Consider the following 23,464-nt stretch of genomic DNA (forward strand, 5'->3'; position numbering starts at 1 on the left):
CTTATGGTAATATATGTGTCCAAACATAAGGTTTCATGTGTTTCATTGATTTTATTATAATTTTATGATCTACTTTTACAATTCTTAATAGGATAAGTGGTTAATTTCTTTTCAAATTGGTATGTGAATTTTTTTAAGATCATTTATAATTAATTATTTAACTATATTCAATTTAAAGTTTTTAAAATATTAATAATTTTCATTTTTATAAAATATTTGTTTCATAATTAGATTTTGTTTTTAATATGTAATTTCATACTCTTTCTTTTTTAATTTTTTTTCTTGACTCATTTAATGATAACAAAAGAGAGTGTAAATTAACACATAAATAAAGGTGTTTTAAATTAAATAAAAAATATATAGCATGCGAATAAATTTAAAATAAATATTTAAAATATATAAATAAATGTTTAGCATTATATTAAAATTAATTTTCTAAAAAAAGTATTAATATTTAATTATAGTTAAGCGTCACTTGTATAATGGAAATATTCAAATCATTTTTTTTAAATTGTGGATATGTTTAAATTATTTATCAAATATCACAATAATAATTTCGACTCATTTCAAATAAAAAATAAAAAATAAATATATCCATAAAAGTATAAAAAATAGAATTATAATTGTTTTAAAGTGAAAAATAGTAAAAACTAAAGCACTAGGTTTCTTGAGCTATCGCATCAAAGCGGAATCCTTTGCTGTCAAGGGGCTTATATCAGAAAATCACAACAGCGCCGAACAGTTGGTCTGTGAGGTGTCTTCATCACTTCCTTATTCTGATTGCTTTCCTTTGCCGTCAAAATCTTAATTACTATGTCGGAATTAAGTTAATTTCGTAATCAGTGTTGTATTTTCAAGTTTAATTATCCTATTACTGGAAGGGTAGAGTGAAATCTACAGGGTATTTGTTTTACTGCTGGAACGATAAATGCATCAAGAAGGGTGTTGATTTAGTCTTCAAATATTTTAATTTAACTAGGCTGCGTAAATGTTTGCCAATTTAGTCTATCTACTAAATAAATTAAAGTTATAAAGGTTAATGGGTATGCCTGGTTAGTGTAAAACATTTTAAACTTGCAAGCCAATCGGAAATTATCCTTGGCATGAATTTTGAGGCTATTATTATGACAGTGTAAAAGACCTTAATTCAGGTACTTGTTTCTTTCAATTACACAACTAATTCTTAACCCTTGTACATAAAAAGAGTAAAATACACAAACACACAGAGAATTGATTCCACTAAAAACTTGCTACAGGCAGAAGTGACGCTGATGACAACGTCATAAGTATAATGGGCATGGTGGCTGTTACATGGACAAATTATCTACGAAAGCGTCTTCCACAAACAATAAGGTCTCTTCATACCTTGAAAGGTAATGAATTAGACCAAATTTTAATGTCTCCACCTCTTGCATCTTTGGACCTTCCTGACATCTGGAGTCCTAATTCTTCATCTCGGATTATTCCAGCAATACATAAAAGCTGTAAGTAACTGAGTATCTTATTCCCTTGGGATGAGTATAATATCTACATTTTTTGGCTCTCACGTTTTATCATTTTAGATGTTTTCTTGCTGTTCAAAACTTTAGTTTCTGACTTGATTGAGCAAAAGCTGGGCTTTTACTATCATTTGTAGACTCCTCCAGTCAATCATGTTACTTCAAATTCTCTTCCAATGTAAACTGTCTTGTCATTCTTCACTTTTTTCTAATTATTGACAGATCTAGAGAGTCTATATTTGATTTCTTGGTTTATTAAATTTCATCAGTGTGTAATAACCATTTCTTCAGTGAATGTTAATTACTAGAAGTGATCTTCTTAAGACCTTTGAAGAAAAAGAAACATGGTGGCTAAATGAATGGATTTGTATGAGTCAAATGCTTAAGAAGAATACAACATTACAATAATCCATTGGATTAATTTATGAGAAATGTTAGGAACATACTCTTTCAGCACATTCTTATTGAAATTTATTGAACCCAACATTGAAATTAATGAACCTCTCTCATGATGTTGTAGATTTTAACAAATTTAATAGTGGTATAGATAGACATTGTGTTACTAAAACTTAAATTTATTTCTCCAAAACGCGTGCTAAGTTTAATGAATTGTCTGGCTGTGTAGCAGTACATTCAAACTCTTTGGCTTCTATATACAATGTGGACATATAAATAGGAAGAGGAGACTAATTTTGTACACTAATCTGGGCCTGAATACGAGGGAATAATTTGTAGACTCCTCCAGTCAATCATGTTCCTCCTCAATTTGGTGGTGGTAAATGGCTCTCTTTCCAAGATTGGAGCTGACACTTTGATAAGTAATTCTTGGGAGAGTTTTAGTTAGGATGTCTGGTATTTGGTTGCCTTATGTTACATGCCCAAAACTTAGCATAGGTTCTTTGCATTGCTGATAGCATATTTTTTTCACACAATATCTTTGGTGTTGGTCAATCAACCCCCTTTTTGGACTTCTTTTTTCTAAAGCAAACTTTCGACCTGTCATTAGGTGCAGTTTCTGCTGGTGTAGTTTCTACTAGTTCTGCAAGTACAGTTTCTACTTCTCCAACATTGGAGGCAGTTTCAGCCACTTAAACTCCCAATGGTTGGAATTCTACCATTTCATTTAGAATCAATGCATTCTCCCCCTGAATGCCAACTTTAGGTTAATAAGGCTAATTCTTGAAGAAAGTCACATCCATGGTATGGTAGAAAATTCGGTTGAGGGAAAGTAGCATCTGTGTCCCTTTTGTTGAGGTGAGTAACCAACAAAAATATATGTGATGGATTTTGAGTCAGGTTTACTGTGGTAAGGGTTTAGGTTGTTAACAAAGAACATCTAAATATTTTTTAGAGAATCGAGGTGAAAATTATGTTGGTTGGGAGAAAAATATTTTGATGTAGAGTGAGAGGTGTTACAGTTAAGAACATATTAGGAAGGTTGCAGAGAGGAAATCTTCTATCCAAAACTATTTTGGTACATTTGCGGCCAAAATGAGGGTTGAGTGATCTAGTTACTTTTGGAAAGTGCCTACTTTTTCATTTTGCCATTCCATTTTGTTAAGGTATTTATAATGAGCTTTGGTGTATATTCCACGTGACTTAAGCTAGAAATTCAATATTGAGTGAGAAAATTCATGGCCATTGTTAGTTTTGAGTGCCTTACTATCTTGGAATTGTGTTTGCACAATGTTGTGGAAATTTTAAAATATTCTGCCTACTTCTGATTTCTCTTATATAAGAAAAACCCCATGTAATTCTTGTATGGTCATCGATTAAAGTAACAAATCATTTAGTACTGGCAATGTTGTTAACCTATGTACGTCCTCATGCATCACTGTGAAAGAAAGAGAATGATTGAGACATAGTTTATATGATTCGGGTGGATAAATGCTTTGTGTATGCTTACATAATTGACAAATTTCACATTGATAGTTCCTTAGAGTTTTATTGAATAGTGAGGAGAACCATTTCTCCAAGTACTTGAAATTTGGGTGGCCTAGACAGCATTGTCACAACATTACAGAATTTTCAATACTTGAAGGTAATGTTGCACAAGAGCTGGCTTCGAGAGTTGAAGGTATTGTTGTACAAGATTTGGCTTTGGGTTTAGTTTTGGAGTCTTCAACCAGGAGCTGGTAGAGTCTGACACATTCTTTAGCATTGAGTACTACTCAATCTGGTACAACATGATAGACCAAACACATTGAAATTGACTGACACTGGTAAATCATCAGAGATAATCCTGATAGAAGTTTGGTAGTTACTTTCGTTTTCCTTGAAGGAAGATTTGGAATGACTTCTCCTATTGGATGCAATTCTAGCCATTCAATTTTTGGTCAGTGATAGGAATGCCGACTCTTCAATTGAGCTGGTAAGAATAGTACCAGTCTCCATTACGTGCCTTCAAATCCGTGAGAAGGACTAGAGATAGTTCAGACAGTGCTATGATAACATGCGGGAAAAGAAAATTCTTTCACAGACCTAAAACTGATAGAATGTGAAAGTAGAAATAGGAAGGAGAGACTAATTTTGTACATTAATTTAGGCCTGAATATTTGGAAATAATCTTTTCTGTTAATGCTTTACCTAAAGATGAAAAGAAGGAAATGAAAACATATTTATATTGCATTAAATCTTAACATTAAATATACAGATCAAATCTCATTATTTTATTTGATTTCCACAGGTCAACTCCCATTTTCCTGTATTATATATTCTTAAATTTTCTTTTCATTCTGCAAGATATTGTACTAAGATTGATGTTTGTCTCAGTTGATGACCATACTACTGTAGTGCTTGATGGAAAGTTGATATCCACGGAAATCAGATCTCGAATAGCTGCTAAGGTAAGAGAAATGAAGACATGCCTGGGAAAAGTTCCTGGATTAGCCGTAATTTTAGTAGGCCAAAGAAGGGATTCTCAAACTTATGTTCGCAACAAGATAATGGCTTGTGAAGAGGTCGGAATGAAGTCTTTGGTGGCTGAATTACCCACTGATTGTGCAGAAATGGATGTCCGAAATGCGATCATGAGATTTAACAAAGATCCGTCCATTCATGGTATTCTTGTGCAACTCCCTCTACCACAAGTAATTTCTTAATCTGTGACCTACAATAAATTAGATGGACTTTAGTATCTGCTGAGTGTTTATTCAAGAAAAGGATATTACAAAATGTTTTAAAGCTATTTTTTGAAATGGTCAGCCAATAAAGTATTTCTTGAAGAGGGGCCTAAAATTACAATTGTCTTTGGAAGGGAGGGGTTTAGCTTCTAAATGTGCAATTTATCACGTGAACAGTAAAAAATAAAAAATTAAAAGCATTTTCTAAAATAACATTCATAGAAATCTCTTACAAATTGTTTTAGTTATTGTTAGACTATCAAAAGATGTCTCAATATGTATTTATTTTGTTAGAGTTATCCTTGATCATAAATTTCATCATATTTCTTATTTATTTCCTTCTTTGATTTGTTTTGAAACTTTCTTATAGTTCAACAAATTTTTTGTTTTGATTTGATATGGTTCACCAACAACAAAGGAAACCTCCCTTCTATTTTTTATGTTTCAACATTGTTTTCCTTTTCCATACTTTTTTATGGCTTAGTTTGTTTTCTTTTTTAATTAACATAACTAGGATTATATCTTTAGATTTTGGTTCATTCTTTTCTGATTTTGGGCTTCTCCTCATATCTATATCTTGATACACATCCGGTGTACACTTGAATCAATCACAAGTATACATATTCTTTAGTCTTTTTCTGGGTCTCTAGTATTTACTTTTTCTTCATACTTCTTTTAGCAGCTTTGGTGCCACATATATTGTATTTTTTCCATAATGGGAATAAAGGCTAATGCGCTCTATTTTAAAAACATTTAAACCCCCCACAAAATAGACAAGAAAACTAGAAGTCCATGCTAGCAACAAAAAATCACAAGTTTCATAGATGTGATTTCAAGGGAATCATTTATAATGAAGACACGACATATCCATTCACTGTTATCTACTATGCAAAAGGGGTAGCATCGATATAGCATTGCTTCTGCTAATCCTACAAGTTTACCACCTCATCAATCTTGTGACTGTGTTGTACATCTAAGTGAGTCTGTCGAAGTTCAACTGTATCAATAACCTCATAGTCGAAAGGAAAAAGATTGAAAACTGGTTGCAGACTTGCTATTTGAGGCACTATTCAGCGTGGTACTAGCCCTTTCTCCTCGCCCATTATTTTGGTCAAGAAAAAAGATCTCGCAAGGTACTCTTGTATAGATTATTGAGCCTCGAATGCCAATACAGAGTCTCTGTTGTATGTTTAATCACACCAGTAAACCCCTTATTTATAATCATTCAAAGTATAATATAGGAACATCCGAGAATGACTAATAATGAAGAATATCCCTAATCATCAATTTACATATTTCCGTAATTTCTAAGATAAAATCATATCTTTTACAGCCTATATAGCAAAGGATAGTTTTGTCATTCCTACTACAGATGAGTTAATAGTTGAATTATTTGGTGGCACCCATTTCTCCCAACTAGACTTGAGTTTTGGATATCACCAAATTCTGGTTAAGCCAAAACATAAAACTACCTTTTGTACACACTAGGGGTTTACAAGTTGTTGGTCATGTCCTTTTGGCTCACTAATGCACAAATTGCATTTTAGTATCTCATGAATCATGCACTCAAGAAGCAGCTAAGCAAATCAAATCTTGTCTTCTTTGATGATATACTAGTTTACAACCATCATGGTCCACTCATCTAAATTGGGAGGAAGTTTTACAACTGCAATAACATAGTCTTTTTGCATAGCGGTCTAAATGTAGTTTTAGTCTTTTTAAGGTTGGGCTACTTGGGTCACAGTTTCGGGACAAGGTGTGGAGTTGGACCAATCTAAGGTTAAGGTTGTTTCAGATTTGTCGAAACCTACTTCTATCGAACAATTGCATGGTTTTCTCAGTCTCACTAGTTGTCGAGTTCTCTATAGATAGAAGCTGATGTACTATTTCGAATGAATCAATTTGAATAAAAATCTTCTTTCTTTCATATTAATTCTTTCAAGTTGGTAGCAGAGCTCTCAATCTTAGGATCCCTACTTCCACATTTCTTCTTTACTGTCTTTGTTATGGTTCCTTGTTGCCTGAAATGCATCCAACTTGTGTCTTTGTTATGGTTCCTTGTTGCCTGAAATGCATCCAACTTGTGGTTCTATCGCCGTTCGTGCACCCATTTTTCATCCACTAGAGCTGCTGCCAGACCGTTGTCAGTGCTATCGCCAAACCCTCATCAGAGTTGTTGTCAGACACCAACAAAGCTGGCGCCAGACTTTTGCTAGAGCCGTCTCTAGACCTTTTTTCCATCGTCATAATTGTTGTTGATGTTGTTGCCACCACCTCTGGAGCTTTTTGTCTTATTGTTCTCTTTTAATTAAGAGGGGGGCCTAACGAGTCCCTATTATTTACTTAAGCATGGCAGCTTACCCGAGCAATGTTTGTCTTATAACTTCAGAGCGCACTATGTGGTGAAATTGAAGATCTAAAATCTCTCATGGAATCTATTAGTAAGTCACCTTCTGGTACTTGCTCTCTAGCCATGATCGGTTCATCTACAACTTGCACGAGCAATAAGGCTTCATGTTCTTCAATTGGAACAAGTTCAAATCGAATTTCAACAGCAATGTCTACGTGTTCTTTATTAGAAGTCGGAGCACCAGCAGGTGCAAGTGACCAAGACTTTAAATAGTTTTCCTGTAAGGATTTGTTGCATGTAGTTTCAGTGTGTATTGTTGAGCACGTGCACGCATTTGTTGATGAAAGTAATAATTTATTTTCTCACATATCTGATGGAGTGAATATTGCCCAAGACACGAGAAAGAATTGAGAAGAAAGCATCAACTAAACCAGGTTAGAAGCAATTGATCTTGTTGTTTCCATATAGAATATGCAGGATTTCCAGTTCCTTTTGCACAATCTTTAGCGAGAAACCATGGGGGAATCGAATGATTCACAATGAAACGATGTTGACTGAGATTTGACTGGTTGTACTTGTTTCTTCCTCAGTAGGAAATTGTCATCTCTGAGTTTTTGAGATAGAACGAGGAAAGGTTTGGGGGGAGTGGAGGAGGTGGGAATCAAACTGATCATAGCTGTAGATGGAGGTCACTATATTGTGTTAGAAAACCTTTAGAAACTATTTAAAAGAATGGGAAAACAGAGCAAGAAATTGAATCTTTAATTTTCTGAATGAAAGAGTCACAATCAAGAATTTATACAATGGATAGGTAGTTGCAAACAGCTTCTGACAGCTGACATACTTGTAACTGACAGTTGTTACCAATAACTACAGAACTAACAAGAATAACAAACTACCAAGCAGATGACTTTGAGAACTGCATATGTTCAATACAATACAACTCTAATAGAAACTGATCTATAGTTGAAGAATAAAGGAGCAAGAGAGACAGAGAGAGCCTAATAGAAAATATTCTGAACACGTCATATGGATAGGAGGAATCCAGTGTAAAGGGGGAGGGTATTGTGATCGCTCTAAAATCCCTTTTCTCCGAGGATCTTTTTCTTTCTTTTCTGGAGATAATGGTTTATGTACTCTTGTTCAACCATGAATTCCAGCGTCTTGATAAATCCAAGTATTTCGCATTTGAGGATGGAAGAGAATTTCATTCCATTTCCGTGGCATTATAGTTCACTCTGTTGTTCCTTACATTGACGTCTTTGAACTGCTGACCAGCTGGTTAAGCCGAGTAATGGATTTTGTTCTTCTTTTTGATGATCATTATCATATTTTAGATGGTATGATCTTTTTGAATATTCATTACCTTTACATCAATTTCTCCGCACAACACCCCACTCAATGGCTACTCGCTGGAACATGCCCAAAAGTATTTACATAACTAGGAAACATCCTTCTAACTAGAAGATCCCAAGTGTATCACAAGGACCAAGACATCCACATGTGCATCTTTGGAGACAAAATTTGATGCTATCATGAAAAAAAGTAGTATCATGGGTATTAAATTGGTACTATAATTTTATCAATTGATGTTTTATTAAATTCGGAGTAGTTTGCTGGTGAAATATTTTGTTTTCCGATTAACTAGTTTTCATGCCAGCTATACATTCAATTGTAGATTAGCACACATTCTAATTAGCTGATTTAGTGTTTGACTGGTTGCAAAACAATTGGGGACAGCATCTAGATGAGGAAAAGGTTCTGAATGCTTTATCTCTTGAGAAAGACGTTGATGGTTTTCATCCCGTTAATATGGGGAATCTTGCCATAAATGGAAGGGAGCCACTGTTTACTCCTTGTACTCCAAAGGGCTGCATTGAGTTATTGATCAGATCAGGAGTCGAAATAATGGGGAAGGAAGCCGTAGTGATAGGAAGAAGTAATATTGTTGGGTTGCCAACGTCCTTGTTATTGCAGGTAATATAATCATTTGTTAGAAGCCTAAAATCACGGTTATCTACATTTTCGTTTCCTTCTGCATGATATGTAATATCGTTGTATATTGGCAGAGACACCATGCAACAGTCACTGTTATACATCCCTTCACAGAAAACCCTGAACAGATCACCGCAAAAGCTGATATTATAGTTTCAGCTGCTGGAGTGCCTAATTTGGTCCGTGGTAACTGGATTAAGCCGGGTGCAACTGTGATCGATGTTGGTACTACTCCTGTTGAGGTAAGTTGCTAATTACGACTTAAGACAATTTCATAATTTGCTTTCTCTAAATATAAGAAAAAAATGTTGCAGGATTCTGGCTGCGACGATGGTTATCGTCTCGTAGGCGACGTATGCCATGAAGAAGCCATAAAAGTGGCATCTGCTATTACTCCTGTGCCTGGCGGGGTTGGACCTATGACTGTTGCTATGCTACTATATAACACTCTAGTTTGTGCAAAACGCATTCTGAACTTTAATTGAAGTGCTATACTTCTTTCAAGGTCATTTTCAGCATGATTAAGTTTAAAAACAGAAATTCTTTTTACAATTTTGTAATGCATATTACGCAGCTGATTGTCTTATGTTATGTGAAGTTCTTTGATTCAGGTTATTGCACGGTAGGTGGTCTTCTACAGTTACTCGTTGGAACCATAGGATTTCTTTCGGCCAAAATGTATCAATTGAAATATGTTATCACACATTGTTAAATTCATTCGAAGACCTTTAAATTAAAAAGAATTATCGATTCATATGATTTCTTTTTATAAATGAACTTTTGACGGATTTTGAAGGTTGTCTTAGACGCATCACGATAAAACATCTAAATGTTCCTTGTTGGCTCTAAATTGGGCATAACCTATACAAATCACTTCTATTACTCTAACTGCTAAACATGGAAGTAATGGATTATCTTTGGCGCCTTTCGTTATAGCATTTTGGATCTCAATGTGATACCACGGCTAAATGCTTGCAAAATAAACTCGTCAAATCGGGTGACGAAATTGTAATTAACAGTTGGAACTTGAAACCATAACCAGTTGATTCTAACCTATCACCATTTGGGGTTTCCATGGGATGATGTTACTGGCATAAATGTAAAATATACATTACTTCACAGAAGGGTTACTTGTGCCCATTTAACACAATCACAGCGTGCTACAGGCTACAACCTTCAACCACACAGAATAACTAAGTGCATATGCATAACAATATTATACAGAAGATAAATTTTTCTCGGTTCCTTTCCTCTTCCCTTCACAAATAAATAGGGTGTATATCAATCTTGACATGAGTAATTGGAACATTTTCTTCTTAAGATTGAAATTAACAGAAAACGAATCAGCTATCCTGCCTCAACTTCTCCTGCATTCTTGCTCGAGTCGGACTGCACTGGCTCTGTCACAGGAGGTATACAATCTATCTTGTACCGTATAACCTATAGTTCATTCATCATAATAATGCACCTCAGAAAACTGTACAACTTTCAGATCATGCCCAACATATACGAATAAATAAGTGAAAGAATCTCAACACCATAATTGAAAAGATGTACGAAGCCAATATGTTGCAACAAACGAAATAAATCAGTCTACAAGAACAATGAGCAGATCATGTGTGATAGTGATAACTGAAGGTGAACCATAGCACAATAAAAATGAACAGATCACACGAGAGCGATGACTGAGAGTGATGAATCAATTCTCCTAGGAGACGCTCTGGAGAAGGTTATCTAATCAGATTTTGTTATTGGCATTTGATCAATATGCGAGCACAACTAGCATTTGTGTTGAAAAAGCAGTCCAATTGGTACTAACACAATTTGCATCTCATTGAATCAGTCAATATGCCCATATACATTACCTTTTTGAAAAAGGTTGAATACGTGTTGTCCCAAATCAGTTTATAGCTTCCAGCCATTAACGTGCAGAAGTTTCCCTAATATTATAGGCACAAAAACTAAGTAATACATATCAAATGCTTAGTTAATTGAACATGCTGCAACAAATGTGACAAACTCACTTGGTCAGACTCATATCGGCGGGATGGTAACATCAGCTGTGTCATGTGTGATAATGAATCAGCCATCATAAAAAAGAGAAATGGAAATACAGACATCATGAAAAAGAAAAAGACACAATTAAACAGAAAAAAAGTGAAAATGAGCTGGCTGAGGGCCTACAAAATTGAAGGCAAAAATGGCTGATGATGAAGAACAATATAGGAAATGTTTCTGAAGAAAACCTATAGAGAATATGATACAGAAATAAAGGTGAAACATCATCCAAACTTACTGTTTTTTCCCCAGTAGGACTTACAAACTCCAAACTAAATCCAATATCCTGACAAATAAACAATAGAAAGATCATTACAGAGGATGTCTACGGAAAATATCTTAACATTTTGAAATCAAGGTATAGCAGCACAACAGCGATACCATATTTATTTTGCCTTGTACCAATGAAAAGTCCCATGCAATGTATGAGTTTACAACATCAACAGAGAGCAAAACCTGATAAGAAAATCAAAATTCAAAACATTTTCTTAAGTAATAATAACAAATAAAAACCAAGTCACAGATCCATTCAGTAAAGAATTTAAAATTAGATAAAAGTAACTCTAAATCATACACAAAGACAAAAAGTGTATGCTCTATGCAAGGAAACAATTTATAAATTAATTAAAATGACAAGCATTACTTCCTAGACCATACGAGATCGTTATGTACAAAAGGCCAATGCGCATGTTTGGAACAGTTTTTCTAGAGGAAATGATCTTTTAGAAGTAAAAAATCTCCCAGAAAACCAGAAAAATGATATTGATGAGATTGCTACATACAGGACGTAACGGCCAACAGAGTGCAGTCACACCTAACCGTAACTAACAGAATGCTTCTAGCGAAAACATCATCCTCACACTAACATTTGCTAAGTTTTAAATAGGCCAATAAATGTCCAGCATACATATTAGCCAAAAAACATTAGAAGCCCGAGTCTAATTTAAAATGAAAAAGGCTAAAAGGTACAATGCATCATCTAGCTCTCGTTTTGGTCCCAAGATCCCTCCCCAATTCCCCTCTTTTTGTGAAAGGCATTGTACCTCCTGTCCCATCTTACCATGTACTGGCTGTACGACCTCTCTGATTTGTTTCTGCAGGCTTGTGATAATTTCCACTATGGTTCACGACCTCCTATGTTAAAATCTTTTCATTTTGTGTGTACTTTACTATTCACAGCACAATGTTTTGATTTGTTCATTTAGTACTATAGTACATGTGTATATAAACTATGCCAATATAGCTCTTTTAATTAATGGTATAAACACCTACCACCTCTAATCTGTTTTTGCGGGCTTGTGATTTCCTCTGTTCTGCTTCAAGACCTCATATATTAAAATCTTTTCTTTTTTTGTGTGCTTTGCAGTTCACAAAGCAATGTTATTGATTTGTACATTTAGTCTTATGGTAAATGTGCATCTAGACCATCTCACTACCGCCTTTTACTATTATGGATGAAAACACCTTCAATTTTGAATTTTTTTTGGCAGTTGTATGTGTGCAGTATATTACATTTGTATGCATAAGTCGATATTGCGATCACCCATTCTTGACTACCCATCAATAGTCTTTTTTGTCACTATTCAGGATTGACAACTATGATCATATCTGTAGTTTGCGGATATAAACATGTCAAAAAAACAAAAAGGAAAGACAAGTTATGAATTTCACAAGTCTTGTACATATACCTCATAAGTTTTCCCAGCTGGAATATGGATCTCTTTGTAGTCATCATTTTTCCTGCAATGAACAAACTAGAAAATTGATAAGAAAATAAATAGAATAATACAATAAAGCAAGATTTGATATTTACCCTGCTTCCAATGCACCAACAACATCTGCTGAAATGAAGAATGGTGCATTTGCGAAGACCTCGCTGATAAAAAAAGTCTATAGCAGGTTAGTCAACAAGAATTAGAAATCTTGCAAGGTGAGAACAAATACTGATTTCATTTTGAAAATTCTAAAACGAACAGTTCAACCTTTAAGCTTAGGTTGTTAGGGGGAGCCAGTTGCAAATAAAAATATAGACAAATGGAATATTTGAACACATATGGCTTATACCTCAAAGAGTTAAAAACAATAGGATTGATGTGATGCCTCTTTAGGCAGCTTATTTAAGTAACAGATCTGAATCATTAGTGTTGTAGTTATTTATGTTCCCCGCATGGCTTTTTGCCAACTTACATCCTTGCAGTGAATAATGTATTACTGATGTTGGATTAATCTATGATTCTGTAAATGGTATATATATATATATGATGATAGAAACTTCTAATCCAACACTGGGTTATTCGAAAGTCATTGAATGATGTAAGCCCATGTATGAAATTTCAAATTAAACATTTTTAGAACATAAAACCAGCTGTATTTGGAAAGCCCCTCTCTCAAAATATCAATGTATAAACATTGATAAACTGTAGAAAATTTTCTCGCGTGTGGAAACAAATATCATGTAATAAAAGATAATGGGCAAGTAGACAACAATTTTTACCATGATTATTAACAATAACTACAAAAATTTAAACCATGAGAAATATCAAAGACGAGCATGTACCCTATAAATGTCAAAAACCGTTCCAACTCTGTGGTGTAGACATTAACAGCTTGTTCCAAGATAGCAATCTGTTCCTTTTTTCTGTCAACCACAGAGAGAGAAGATAGGGTAATACAAAAGTGTTCCACACTAAAAAAGAACACAAAACACATTGTCCATGTTAGAAATTAAAAAGCCTATCAATCTCTCTGAACACTACAAGAATTCCTAAACACTGCCTGTGAGCTGACACCAAATGAAAGCAAGATGTCCAAATTTGTATCATGACAATAAAAAATCTTCTATCAAATCCCCAAGACATTCGTGCTTCTATCAAATCAATGACATGACTCACAATTCAGGTTACAAAATGAGTGGTGCTTGTTACATGGAACAAACCAATTATATTAGAAATATTTTTAACTTATACAATATGTCTTACAATTGCAAAAGTCCAAGGCAGACTATCATGGCTACAGCCAGAAAGTGGCAAACACCATGATGTTTGAAGTTGTAACAGTCACATATAGAAAAGATGATTATCAATAGAGAAGTTCTTCTTTTTCAATAAACAATTGATTTTTATCTAAATTATTTGCAATTTAATCTAAAAAATGAAATCAGAAGTTGTGAAATCACATTTTTTTTTTATTTAGTAGTCATTTCCAAGCTAGAAGAAGATCCCAGTAAATCATGTCGTTTTCCAAGATATTTCACTTTACATAATTGCTTGTCCTCAATATTCATAGAAATAAGAGTGGTTTAACAAAATCAACCATCAAAGCCAACAACTGAACTACAAAAGATAGGCATCTCACAACTTCTTAGTGTCATATCGTGCCCACAATATTGAAAGGAAGAGTCGAACAGAAAGAATCATAGAGGTGAGGCTGTACAAGGGTGGTCCATAACGATGACGCTGTTCCTCCATGGGCCTGCCAGTAGATAAGAGTTCTCATATGAATCTTGTTCATATATTATTAATTATTATCATAAGCAGATAGGAAGAGAGAGAACTTGAACAACATTGAAAACAATAATTTTGTACCCATCGTCATCATTTATCTGGCGAGTAAAATCAAGTAATACCTACAACTCAGAAAAATGTCTTAGAATGAGTTCAAGATAACCATAACCTATCCAAGTACAAAGAATTTAGTTCAAATACAAACAAATTAATCAGAAAAATACGGTTGATGATATCAGTAACAAAATAAGATTATCAGAAAAACCTGAAAGAAGGAGCTAGACCCATTATTTTAAAGCTTTGAAATAAAATGTATAAGAAAAAATAAGTTCCATAACTGATTTAAGCAGACAAAATGAAAGAATGGATGCCAAACAGGAAAAAAATAATAGGCTGATGCAACCTTGTATTAAACAATTTAAGATAGCCATACCTGAGGTACCCCAACAAGGTACTTCACAAGTGTTTTATAGACTCCTGTTGCAGACCCAAGCTGGGCTAATTGCCTTCTCCTGTAATAGGTAAGTTGTTTAATATATTTCTTGTATCAATTCCTGCACAATCAATCAAACAAGGGTTAAGTCTCACCTGTCCATTTGTTGTTTCCACAGTAAAGCATATCGGTCGCGTATGCTACCACCAGAATTTACCAAAGTATCAACCTCTGCTTGCTTATTCCTCTCTGAGCGTTCCCGTTGTTGTCTTAGCAGCGTTCCTCGAAAATCTTGAGGCAAATATGTCATAACTGCATATATATTTTTTGAGAGGTTGGAGAATAAAGAGGTATATTGGAATATATGAAAAATATACAACAGTATTTCAATTATCTCCTAGAATTGGTTCCCATATTTCATTACTATCTAATGTTTTTTTCATTATCTACTTTGGATTACCATCGGATATTAGTTTAAGTATTATGACTTCCCAATCAGGGGTCTAACAGTACTTTCCCACCCCCAAAAAATAAGAGGTAATTTGGAATGTCTCAAAACTGCATAAATTTTGTTGAGGTTGAGAAGAAAGAGAGATGCTGGAATATAAGAAAAATATATAATAGTATTTCAATTATATTTTAGAATATCTTATGATCAGTTTCCATATTATCTCCAAGGATTGGTTCCCAAATTTCATTGCAATCTCATCATTTGCTTCTTTATTTATTTTGGATTATGATCAGATATTAGTTTAAGGTCAATGATTCATCTTCCTAATAGGGGGTCCAACAGTACACTGCCCCCCGCCACATAAAAAAATCGAGTTTCACTTTGTATCTTCAATGGTTTGGTCCAAAAGTGGCTTAGAAAAACCTGTATCTGTCCATCACTGCCCTAGCTTGAAATCCATGTAAATGAACAATCTCTCAAACGAAAATTTCAGCTACCTAGAGTACAATGAGGGATGACTAAATAGAATAAATGGGAGTTAATGGTAGCAGGATCCACCTCGATTAAATTGGTTTCCTTAACTTCTGCGTTCAGTAAGCCTTCTATAATGTCCAAATAGATGTCAGACCAAATGTGAGTGTGTATGGTATGAGAAATGGCCATAGAAGTCCCATTGTAAGTGCCCCTACAAACTATTGGACATCTCTTTTGATCCTATCCCAGTATACTAACGTTGATAACCTCTTACAAGTTCGAAAGAATCCAAAATGTCCCCCAGCTGCTGAACTATGGAATTCAGCTTTTCCATTATGTTGAGGACATATGGAGGCAGTAACTTCATGAATTATTCCATCCTTATCAAAGAGGAATGAAAATCATTTGAGGTGTATTCACCACCCTTGTGTGTTCTAAGAACTCTGATAGATAGCCCACATTGTTTCTCCATCATTGTCTTCAACATTCTAGACACCTCAAATGCCTCACCTTTTATTTTAATCAAATAAACCCACAATTTTCTTGTAAAACCATCAACAAAAGAAATGAAATACCATTACCTCTGAGTGAAAATACCTCCATAAGACCACACACATCTTAATAGATGACTTCCAATGGTGTTTTTACTGCTGAAATTTTAAACTTGAAGGAGTTTTTGGTTTGCTTGCTTACGAGAGAACCTTCACATAATTTCTTTGGTTGCTCAATAGAGAGCAAGCCATGCACCACCCTTTTCATATTTAGTATACTCAGACTTCTAAAATGTAGATGCACAAATCTTTAGTGCCAAAGCCTACTCTGATCTTCCATAATAGCTGCAGAAGGATGATCTTCCATCTTTCCAGCTATTGTGTCATCCCTCCAACATTCCTTGACCTTGTTCTTTATTTGACCATTTCTCCATCAGTTATATATATCACCGTGACATCTCTAGAATCCCCTAATACCTATATTCCTCTTTCAGGTTTTGATCTCCTTCAGAGTGTTTCAAATAGTCCCAGGCCATTGTTTCCAATAAACCGTTGTCATTCCAGCAAGTTTAGATCTCTATTTTGACCTCCATGTCCTTTCCCAGTGATTTACATACTATTTGGTTAGTTTTTTCTCTCCTTGTCGAGTCAATCTCCACTACTCAGAAATGCCATCTTTGGCTTAAATCTTTCACAGAAATATTAGACATATCAACCTAGCCCCAAAACTTTCTTAGAGATACGAGCCTTGCAATGCTGCTCTTGAAAATATACCAGCCTCATGATTTTCCCAAATTTATAAGCTTGGTCAGCTGGCCCGGCATTACTCCCAGATAATCATTTTAGTTCCTCCATTCCACGTTCTCAGATTATGTAGTTTGATTTATTTATTTATTTAAAGAATTTATTTTTGACAAGCTTACAAGAAAAACGAACTTTACTTCAGCTAATTGAAATTAATGCTAAGGAAATTAGAAGCTTGTTATCTATTGAAAACAAGCATTCAAGTCAAAGGCAAGGTGGTACCTGTGTTAAATACATGTTCAGCATTTTTAATTTGGAAAGATTCTATAGCCTTCAATGTATTATGAAGTTTATCTTTCAGCTGCCCAAATGTAAGGGCAAACTCAGCACTGTCAGGTGTGGACTGCTGCTTCAGCTGTATCCATAAAATACTTGTTTTACTTCAAATGCAAACAGTTCATTGAAATGTGTGTTTTACTAACACATATAATATTCAACGCTACAATCATGGATACAAACAATGAAAGATAATCCCTAATTTCTAGCTATACAATCTTTCCATATTTCCCTATACGCAAAGAATAAAAGCTTATCTTCAACAAAATCATTGTACAAGAACTTTACAAAAACTAATATGATGTAAAGAAACATGGTTTCTTGAAGGGAAATTCTGAAGTTATCATATCATGTATTGATGAGATGCAAACAGTGCCTTTATAAATGTTAGATAAAAGGGGAAATGAATTTAAAAAAAAAAAGAAATATACACTACCACTTCTGGCCAATTAGAACTTTCAAGTAAAAAAATTGCTTCTTCAATATACTCTCGATTCTTCCACATGTTCTCGTCAATTTTATGCGGAGGTAGCCGGTCAGCTTCATCAATTAAGACGCCTTCTCCTGGAGCGAAATGAAGGAGCATATAAGGATCTAAAGCAAAATATATGACCAGATAGACAGTGCAATGTTTGCACTATTACAGTTGAAGAGCGGAAAAAACCTTGGGTAGGAGGATGTTGAGTGAGGAAATCATTAGCCATTGAACGAATCTGAGAAGAAAGTCGAGTGACATCAGGAGAAAGAGGAGTAAAAGGGTGTTTGTCGTAATAGGAGGCGAGAAAAGCCCTAGTTATGGGCACCAGACCCTCCGTCGAAGCCATCACTATCGGAAGATCGGTCCAGAAGAGATGAAATCAGCCCCGTTTCCGGTTTCTTCTATTCTGTTTGCTCCATACTTCAACCGGAAGTCGGCGCCACTGTAGAAAAAACAACAACTGTCAACGCAACCCCAACACATCTAATTTTATTTTTATCTCATTCCACCTTTTTAAATATTTTTAATTTGGTCTATTCTTTTAAATACAAGTTAATATTTTTTAAATTAATAATAATATTGTAATAATTATACATCACATGAAAAAAAATACAAGTTGTTTTAACATTAAAACGGACTTATTAACAATATCTGCATTAAAAAAAAATACTTATCATCATAAATGCATGTAGTTGACAATTTACTTAGTATAAGTTAGGTTTAATGACACGCAAAATCCTCGTTTTGGTTAAGAAATCTCAATTGGGTCCTCAGCTTCAATATTGCCCCAATTGAGTCCTTAAGTTTGAAAATTTGTATTAAATAAGGGCAAATCGTTAACACTGTTAAAATGTTTAACGGCGATGTACAGTAGACAGTTTGCGTTGGACTTTTTTACTGACGTGGAAAATAAAAAATATAAAACGAAAAAAAGGAAAAGAAATGGAACGACATTGGCTGGTAATCTCAAAAGTTAACAAATCTCCAAATTTGAAGTTAGGGTTTATTTACTTCATGTCGCAGGAACTGAGCAGTGGAGTGCGAAGCTAAGGAAAAGGTGGGTAGGGTGGAAGATTAGGGCATTTGTTCTAGCGTTCGTGGGTTTCACTTGTTGGTGGGTCATTTTCATTGGCGTTCGTGGTTCATCGAAGAAGAATTTGTAGGAGGTGCACTGTTGCGAAGGTGAGTTAGCTTTGGATGTTGGATTTTGCTACTAAATTTGATTATATTCCTTTAAGTATGATTTGGTGCACTTTATTTTGTGATTGTTTTGTTTTGCGTAAGATTTGGTTGGTGGATAATGTTGTTTAAGTGTGTTGATTATGTGTAAAGTTTGTTTGCTTTTCCATATTCGGTATGGTGGTGGGGTTCTCTTTTATGGTTTTTGTCTCCCACGTGGGTGTCTAAATATTTTGTCACTATGGTCCCCCATTTCAATGTGTGGTAGGGACTGTAATTTCTTAATTGATTTGTGGTTATATCTGTATATATAGGGTGATATGTGTGACGACCGCTTTGAAGTTGTGGTCCACCACAGTGGAAGTTTTGTATGTCATGATAATGGGAAACTGGTCTTTGAAGGGGAAACTACAGAGTGGTTTTGTGACCCGGACAGGTGGAGTTATTTTGAGATTGTAGGTGGACTGACAGAGTTAGGACACGTCAATATTAAGGAGTTATGGTACTCTTTAGGAGGTGGGTCAGTGCTGGAAGATAGGTTAGAACTTTTAACAGATGATAAGGGTGCTATGCATATGGTTAACTTAGCCAAGCTAAATGGTGTAGTGCACTTGTATGTGGTACATAAGATGACTGAACCAGAGATAATAGAGGCCATTGAGGGGGTTCAACCTGGTTTAGAAGAGATAGAAGAGGGTACCGAGTTTGGGTGTGTTGGTGAAGGGGAGCAGATACAAATTGAAGCTGAACCTGGATTAGAAGATATACACGAGGATGGTCAGTTTGAATGTGGTGGTGAAGTTGATAAAGAGGTGGGAGCTGGTAATGGTTTAGGTCAACATGAGGTGGAGGATGGTTTGGGTGGAGGTGAACATGAGGTGGAGGATGGTGTGGGTGGAGGTGAACATGAGGTGGAGGATGATAGTGAGGGTAGAAAAGAAAATGTAGATGTTTGTGAAGAAGAGGAGGAAGATGATACACATGTTGATGATGTACTTCTGGAAGAGGATACTGAATCTGAGACTTGTAATCAACAGGTTTTGGTCAAGGTCAAGATTCACTTCAAGAGCTCATTGTGACACATTAGTGAACAATATGTGTGAGGGATTCAACAGTGCAATAGTTCATACCAGAAGTAAACCCATCATTAGCATGTTGGACCACCTACCCAAACTGGCTCAATCAACTGTACTGCTACATTATCTGGCCCACAACGAACTGCATCAACTCCCTCAACCCAGGCAACACCACACACCAAAGCAGGACCATCCACCCATCCACGACCATCACCTCATCCAACACCATCAACACAACCTACACCCACACCACAAATGAGGGAAAAATTGAAGCCAAGGAGGGGTCCTATTTGATTCACACCAAATGCAGTTGTGTACTGGAAGTGACTTTTTTTTGGATGGGTCTCTTTAGACCTTTATTTTGTGGGCATTTCTTTTGTTTGGATGTCTTTATTTTCTACGTATGTTATGATATCTCTTTTATGGGCTTTGATTAATGTATTGTATTTGGTGCACTTTCATGTTTAAGTACAATGGTTGGATTCAAAGAATTGACAGGATGAATGATTATGTATTTTGGTGCACTTTCATGTTTAAGTGAAATTGTTGGATTCAAAACATTGACAGGATGACTGATTATGTATTTTGGTGCATTTTCAGTTTAGTGCATTGACAGGATATAAAAACATTAAATATGACTCATACCGCATAATTTATGACTCATACCGCATAATTTAGAACTAAATCTGTTTAATTCATTTGAAAACATTAAATAACACAAAAGTTCAACCACCCCATACAACACGTTAGGTCTTTACAATAACAGTGATATAACTATCACATTCATAACGCATATAACAACCATCATCCCTAACATCAACTTCATCCACTTTTGCAAACGAACTATAGCCTCATCTAGTTTCCTAGTTATGATCCATCCACCATCTCTTTCTCTCATATTTACCACATCTTTTTCTTCAATCTTCTCTACTTTCAGCACTTTATTCCCTCCAAAATCTTTTTCTTCCATCTTCACCACATCTTTTTCTTCCATCTTCACCACATCTCTTTCTTCGATTTCCTATTCAATAAACCATTGGAAAAAATTGCAGCCACCCAAATCTTGAGACCCACTCTGTTCCACAAAATACCACAATCACGTTATCATTTTTTCATGCCAGAAAACTTAAATTGAACAAAAAATGAATTTTTCCCACATCTTACCTTAAACTTAGGACATCCCCAAAATTGTTTGCCCCTATTCTTAGGGGTTTTTGCTGTTCTCAATACAGCTGTCTGACCACAGTAGCACATGGGCTTAATAGCAAAAATCCTTGCGCCACAGCCATGGGAAGATCCACCACCGTGAGATGAACGACCACCATCATACCCACCACTAGGTTGCTTCCCCCCACATGTGCAAGATCCAGACGAATTTGAAAATGACATAGCTACTTTACTTTTTCTTTCTTCAATTGCTAGGGCAAAGTCATAAGCATTGCCTCTTCTTATATACACGTCAACAATAGTGAAATTTATCAACAAATTACACGTGTACTGTTCAATATTACATCACAGCAACATCAAACGCCGTTTCACAGTACCTGACGTAAATGGTTTATTTAATACAAATTTTCAAACTTAAGGATTCAATTGGAACAATTTTGAAGTTGAGGACCCAATTGAGATTTCTTAACCAAAACGAGGACTTTGCGTGAGATTAAACCTATAAGTTATTTGGGTAACTAACAACGAAAGGATTACTAAATGAAAGGATTACTAAATGAAAAGATATAAAATATTATTCAACTATATCCTTTTATTGTTAATTTCTTTTTATTTTAAGAGTCCAAAAACTCATAGATTAATGATAGCATCAGAGCAAAATATACATTCAATATTTTTACTGAATACACTAATGTATTAATATTTCTGTAAAACTTTCACTGATTAGTCAATGAATAAACCTTTATAGTTGAATACTTACTCAATCCTTTACAATAAATATCGAGTATCCTTATAATAATAAATTCGACTACAAATAATTACATTAACTCTTTTTTAAAAGTAATAAATTAAAAAAAATGGAATAAAATTAAAAAGATATTCAAAAAAAGCTATTAAACCTAAATTATAATCCTAACGGAAGAAGAATATTTTAACCAATATTGCAGCTGGATGAGGTTTATATTTTACGTAATAAGGTTAAAATAAATAAATAATTACAAATATTTAAATATAAAAAATTTAGGTTAAATTACAGTTTAGTCTCCTCTACTATCTGAATATCAATTTTGATTTCTTTTCTACGACTTTAGGTTTTACAATTTTGATTGTATCTTCAAGTTTATATACAGTATATTCATTTATTTTGATTCAACTGAACTTTAAAGATGTAATCAAAATTACGAATTATCTAATAAAATAGGAAACTCAAATCGAAAATTAAAAATTAAAAAATTACAACTATATATTTTTTCTAAATTTAACAATAAACACTTTCTTAAATATATAAATAAATACGCTTGAAATGTAAAAATAAAATGTATAAGTTTGATGAATGAAAAGGAGGTGTACGTTGTTTTTTTCTGGGGTGCAGGTAGAAAATCTCATTTACATAATGTATCAAGCCAATTTTTAAATGGTGTAAAAGCTTGACCTTTTGGAGATGCACCACCCAATTTCGCTTTCTTTACTCAGAATACGCTCGCTATACTCAAGGGCACTTCTTCCTCCTGCACCTCCATAGTTTCTCGCGATTGTGAGTAACTTGTGTACTGTTTTTGGCTGTTTTTGGTGTGAGTGTGAGTTACGAGATCAGGTTTCTTTAAGCAAGAAAACTATCAATACCATCTTAAGATAATTTGATCAGAGAATAAAAAATGAAGTAGAAGAGAATATTTTTATTAACTTATTCTCACTTAAATGATTTGTACAAGAGTTATTTTTAAACATATATGTATAATATATGTATAAGAAGTTGTTACATATTACAAAGAAGAATAGAAGTTACAATCTTACTTACAAGTAACCTACAACTATACTAGTATATACACTAACATGCAATAACGGTCGGATGGACAATCTTGCATGGTCAAAGTGCAACCACATACACAAATTTACAAATTTCAACATAATAAATATTTTAAAATTCAAAAATTAAAATACAAATTTCAAACATTATAAAACAAACCTAATTTACAAAAAATGTGCACCAAACACGACTTTAACACGAATGAAAAAATATATTCACAAAACAAAATTCTATTACTATCTTCAATTCTAATTTTAATTACCCTTTCTTCTTATTTTTCCTTTACTTTATACATAAATTA

General features: G+C 34.4%; 2 protein-coding genes across 7 annotated transcripts; one reads left to right on the forward strand and one right to left on the reverse strand.

Moving 5' to 3' along the window:
• Positions 1-649: 649 nt before the first annotated feature.
• Positions 650-9,725, forward strand: LOC114167483 (bifunctional protein FolD 1, mitochondrial). 5 transcript variants are annotated; one of them, XM_028052576.1, is made up of 7 exons: positions 650-754; positions 1,257-1,484; positions 4,272-4,559; positions 8,680-8,948; positions 9,041-9,208; positions 9,281-9,471; positions 9,565-9,725. In XM_028052576.1, exons 2-6 carry the CDS (start codon positions 1,292-1,294, stop codon positions 9,449-9,451), a joined length of 1,089 nt encoding a protein of 362 aa, XP_027908377.1. In that variant the 5' UTR covers positions 650-754; positions 1,257-1,291; the 3' UTR covers positions 9,452-9,471; positions 9,565-9,725. The 5 variants fall into 5 exon arrangements, with proteins under 5 accessions (XP_027908377.1, XP_027908376.1, XP_027908374.1 ...); XM_028052575.1 differs by having other exon boundaries at positions 9,578-9,725; XM_028052573.1 differs by having other exon boundaries at positions 9,281-9,720.
• A 283-nt stretch (positions 9,726-10,008) lies between these two features.
• Positions 10,009-18,440, reverse strand: LOC114167234. Of its 2 annotated transcripts, none has more exons than XM_028052256.1 (15): positions 18,121-18,440; positions 17,893-18,020; positions 17,403-17,535; positions 15,116-15,272; positions 14,961-15,039; positions 14,609-14,649; positions 14,379-14,495; positions 13,582-13,662; positions 12,838-12,900; positions 12,713-12,764; positions 11,406-11,480; positions 11,263-11,310; positions 10,991-11,026; positions 10,832-10,906; positions 10,009-10,406 (listed from the first exon to the last, which is right to left on the reverse strand). In XM_028052256.1, exons 1-15 carry the CDS (start codon positions 18,278-18,280, stop codon positions 10,314-10,316), a joined length of 1,338 nt encoding a protein of 445 aa, XP_027908057.1. In that variant the 5' UTR covers positions 18,281-18,440; the 3' UTR covers positions 10,009-10,313. The 2 variants fall into 2 exon arrangements, with proteins under 2 accessions (XP_027908057.1, XP_027908055.1); XM_028052254.1 differs by having other exon boundaries at positions 13,582-13,710.
• Between the last annotated feature and the right edge of the window lie 5,024 nt (positions 18,441-23,464).

This window comes from Vigna unguiculata, chromosome 10 (genome assembly GCF_004118075.2).
Source record: "Vigna unguiculata cultivar IT97K-499-35 chromosome 10, ASM411807v1, whole genome shotgun sequence".
In the NCBI taxonomy this organism is placed as follows: domain Eukaryota; kingdom Viridiplantae; phylum Streptophyta; class Magnoliopsida; order Fabales; family Fabaceae; genus Vigna; species Vigna unguiculata.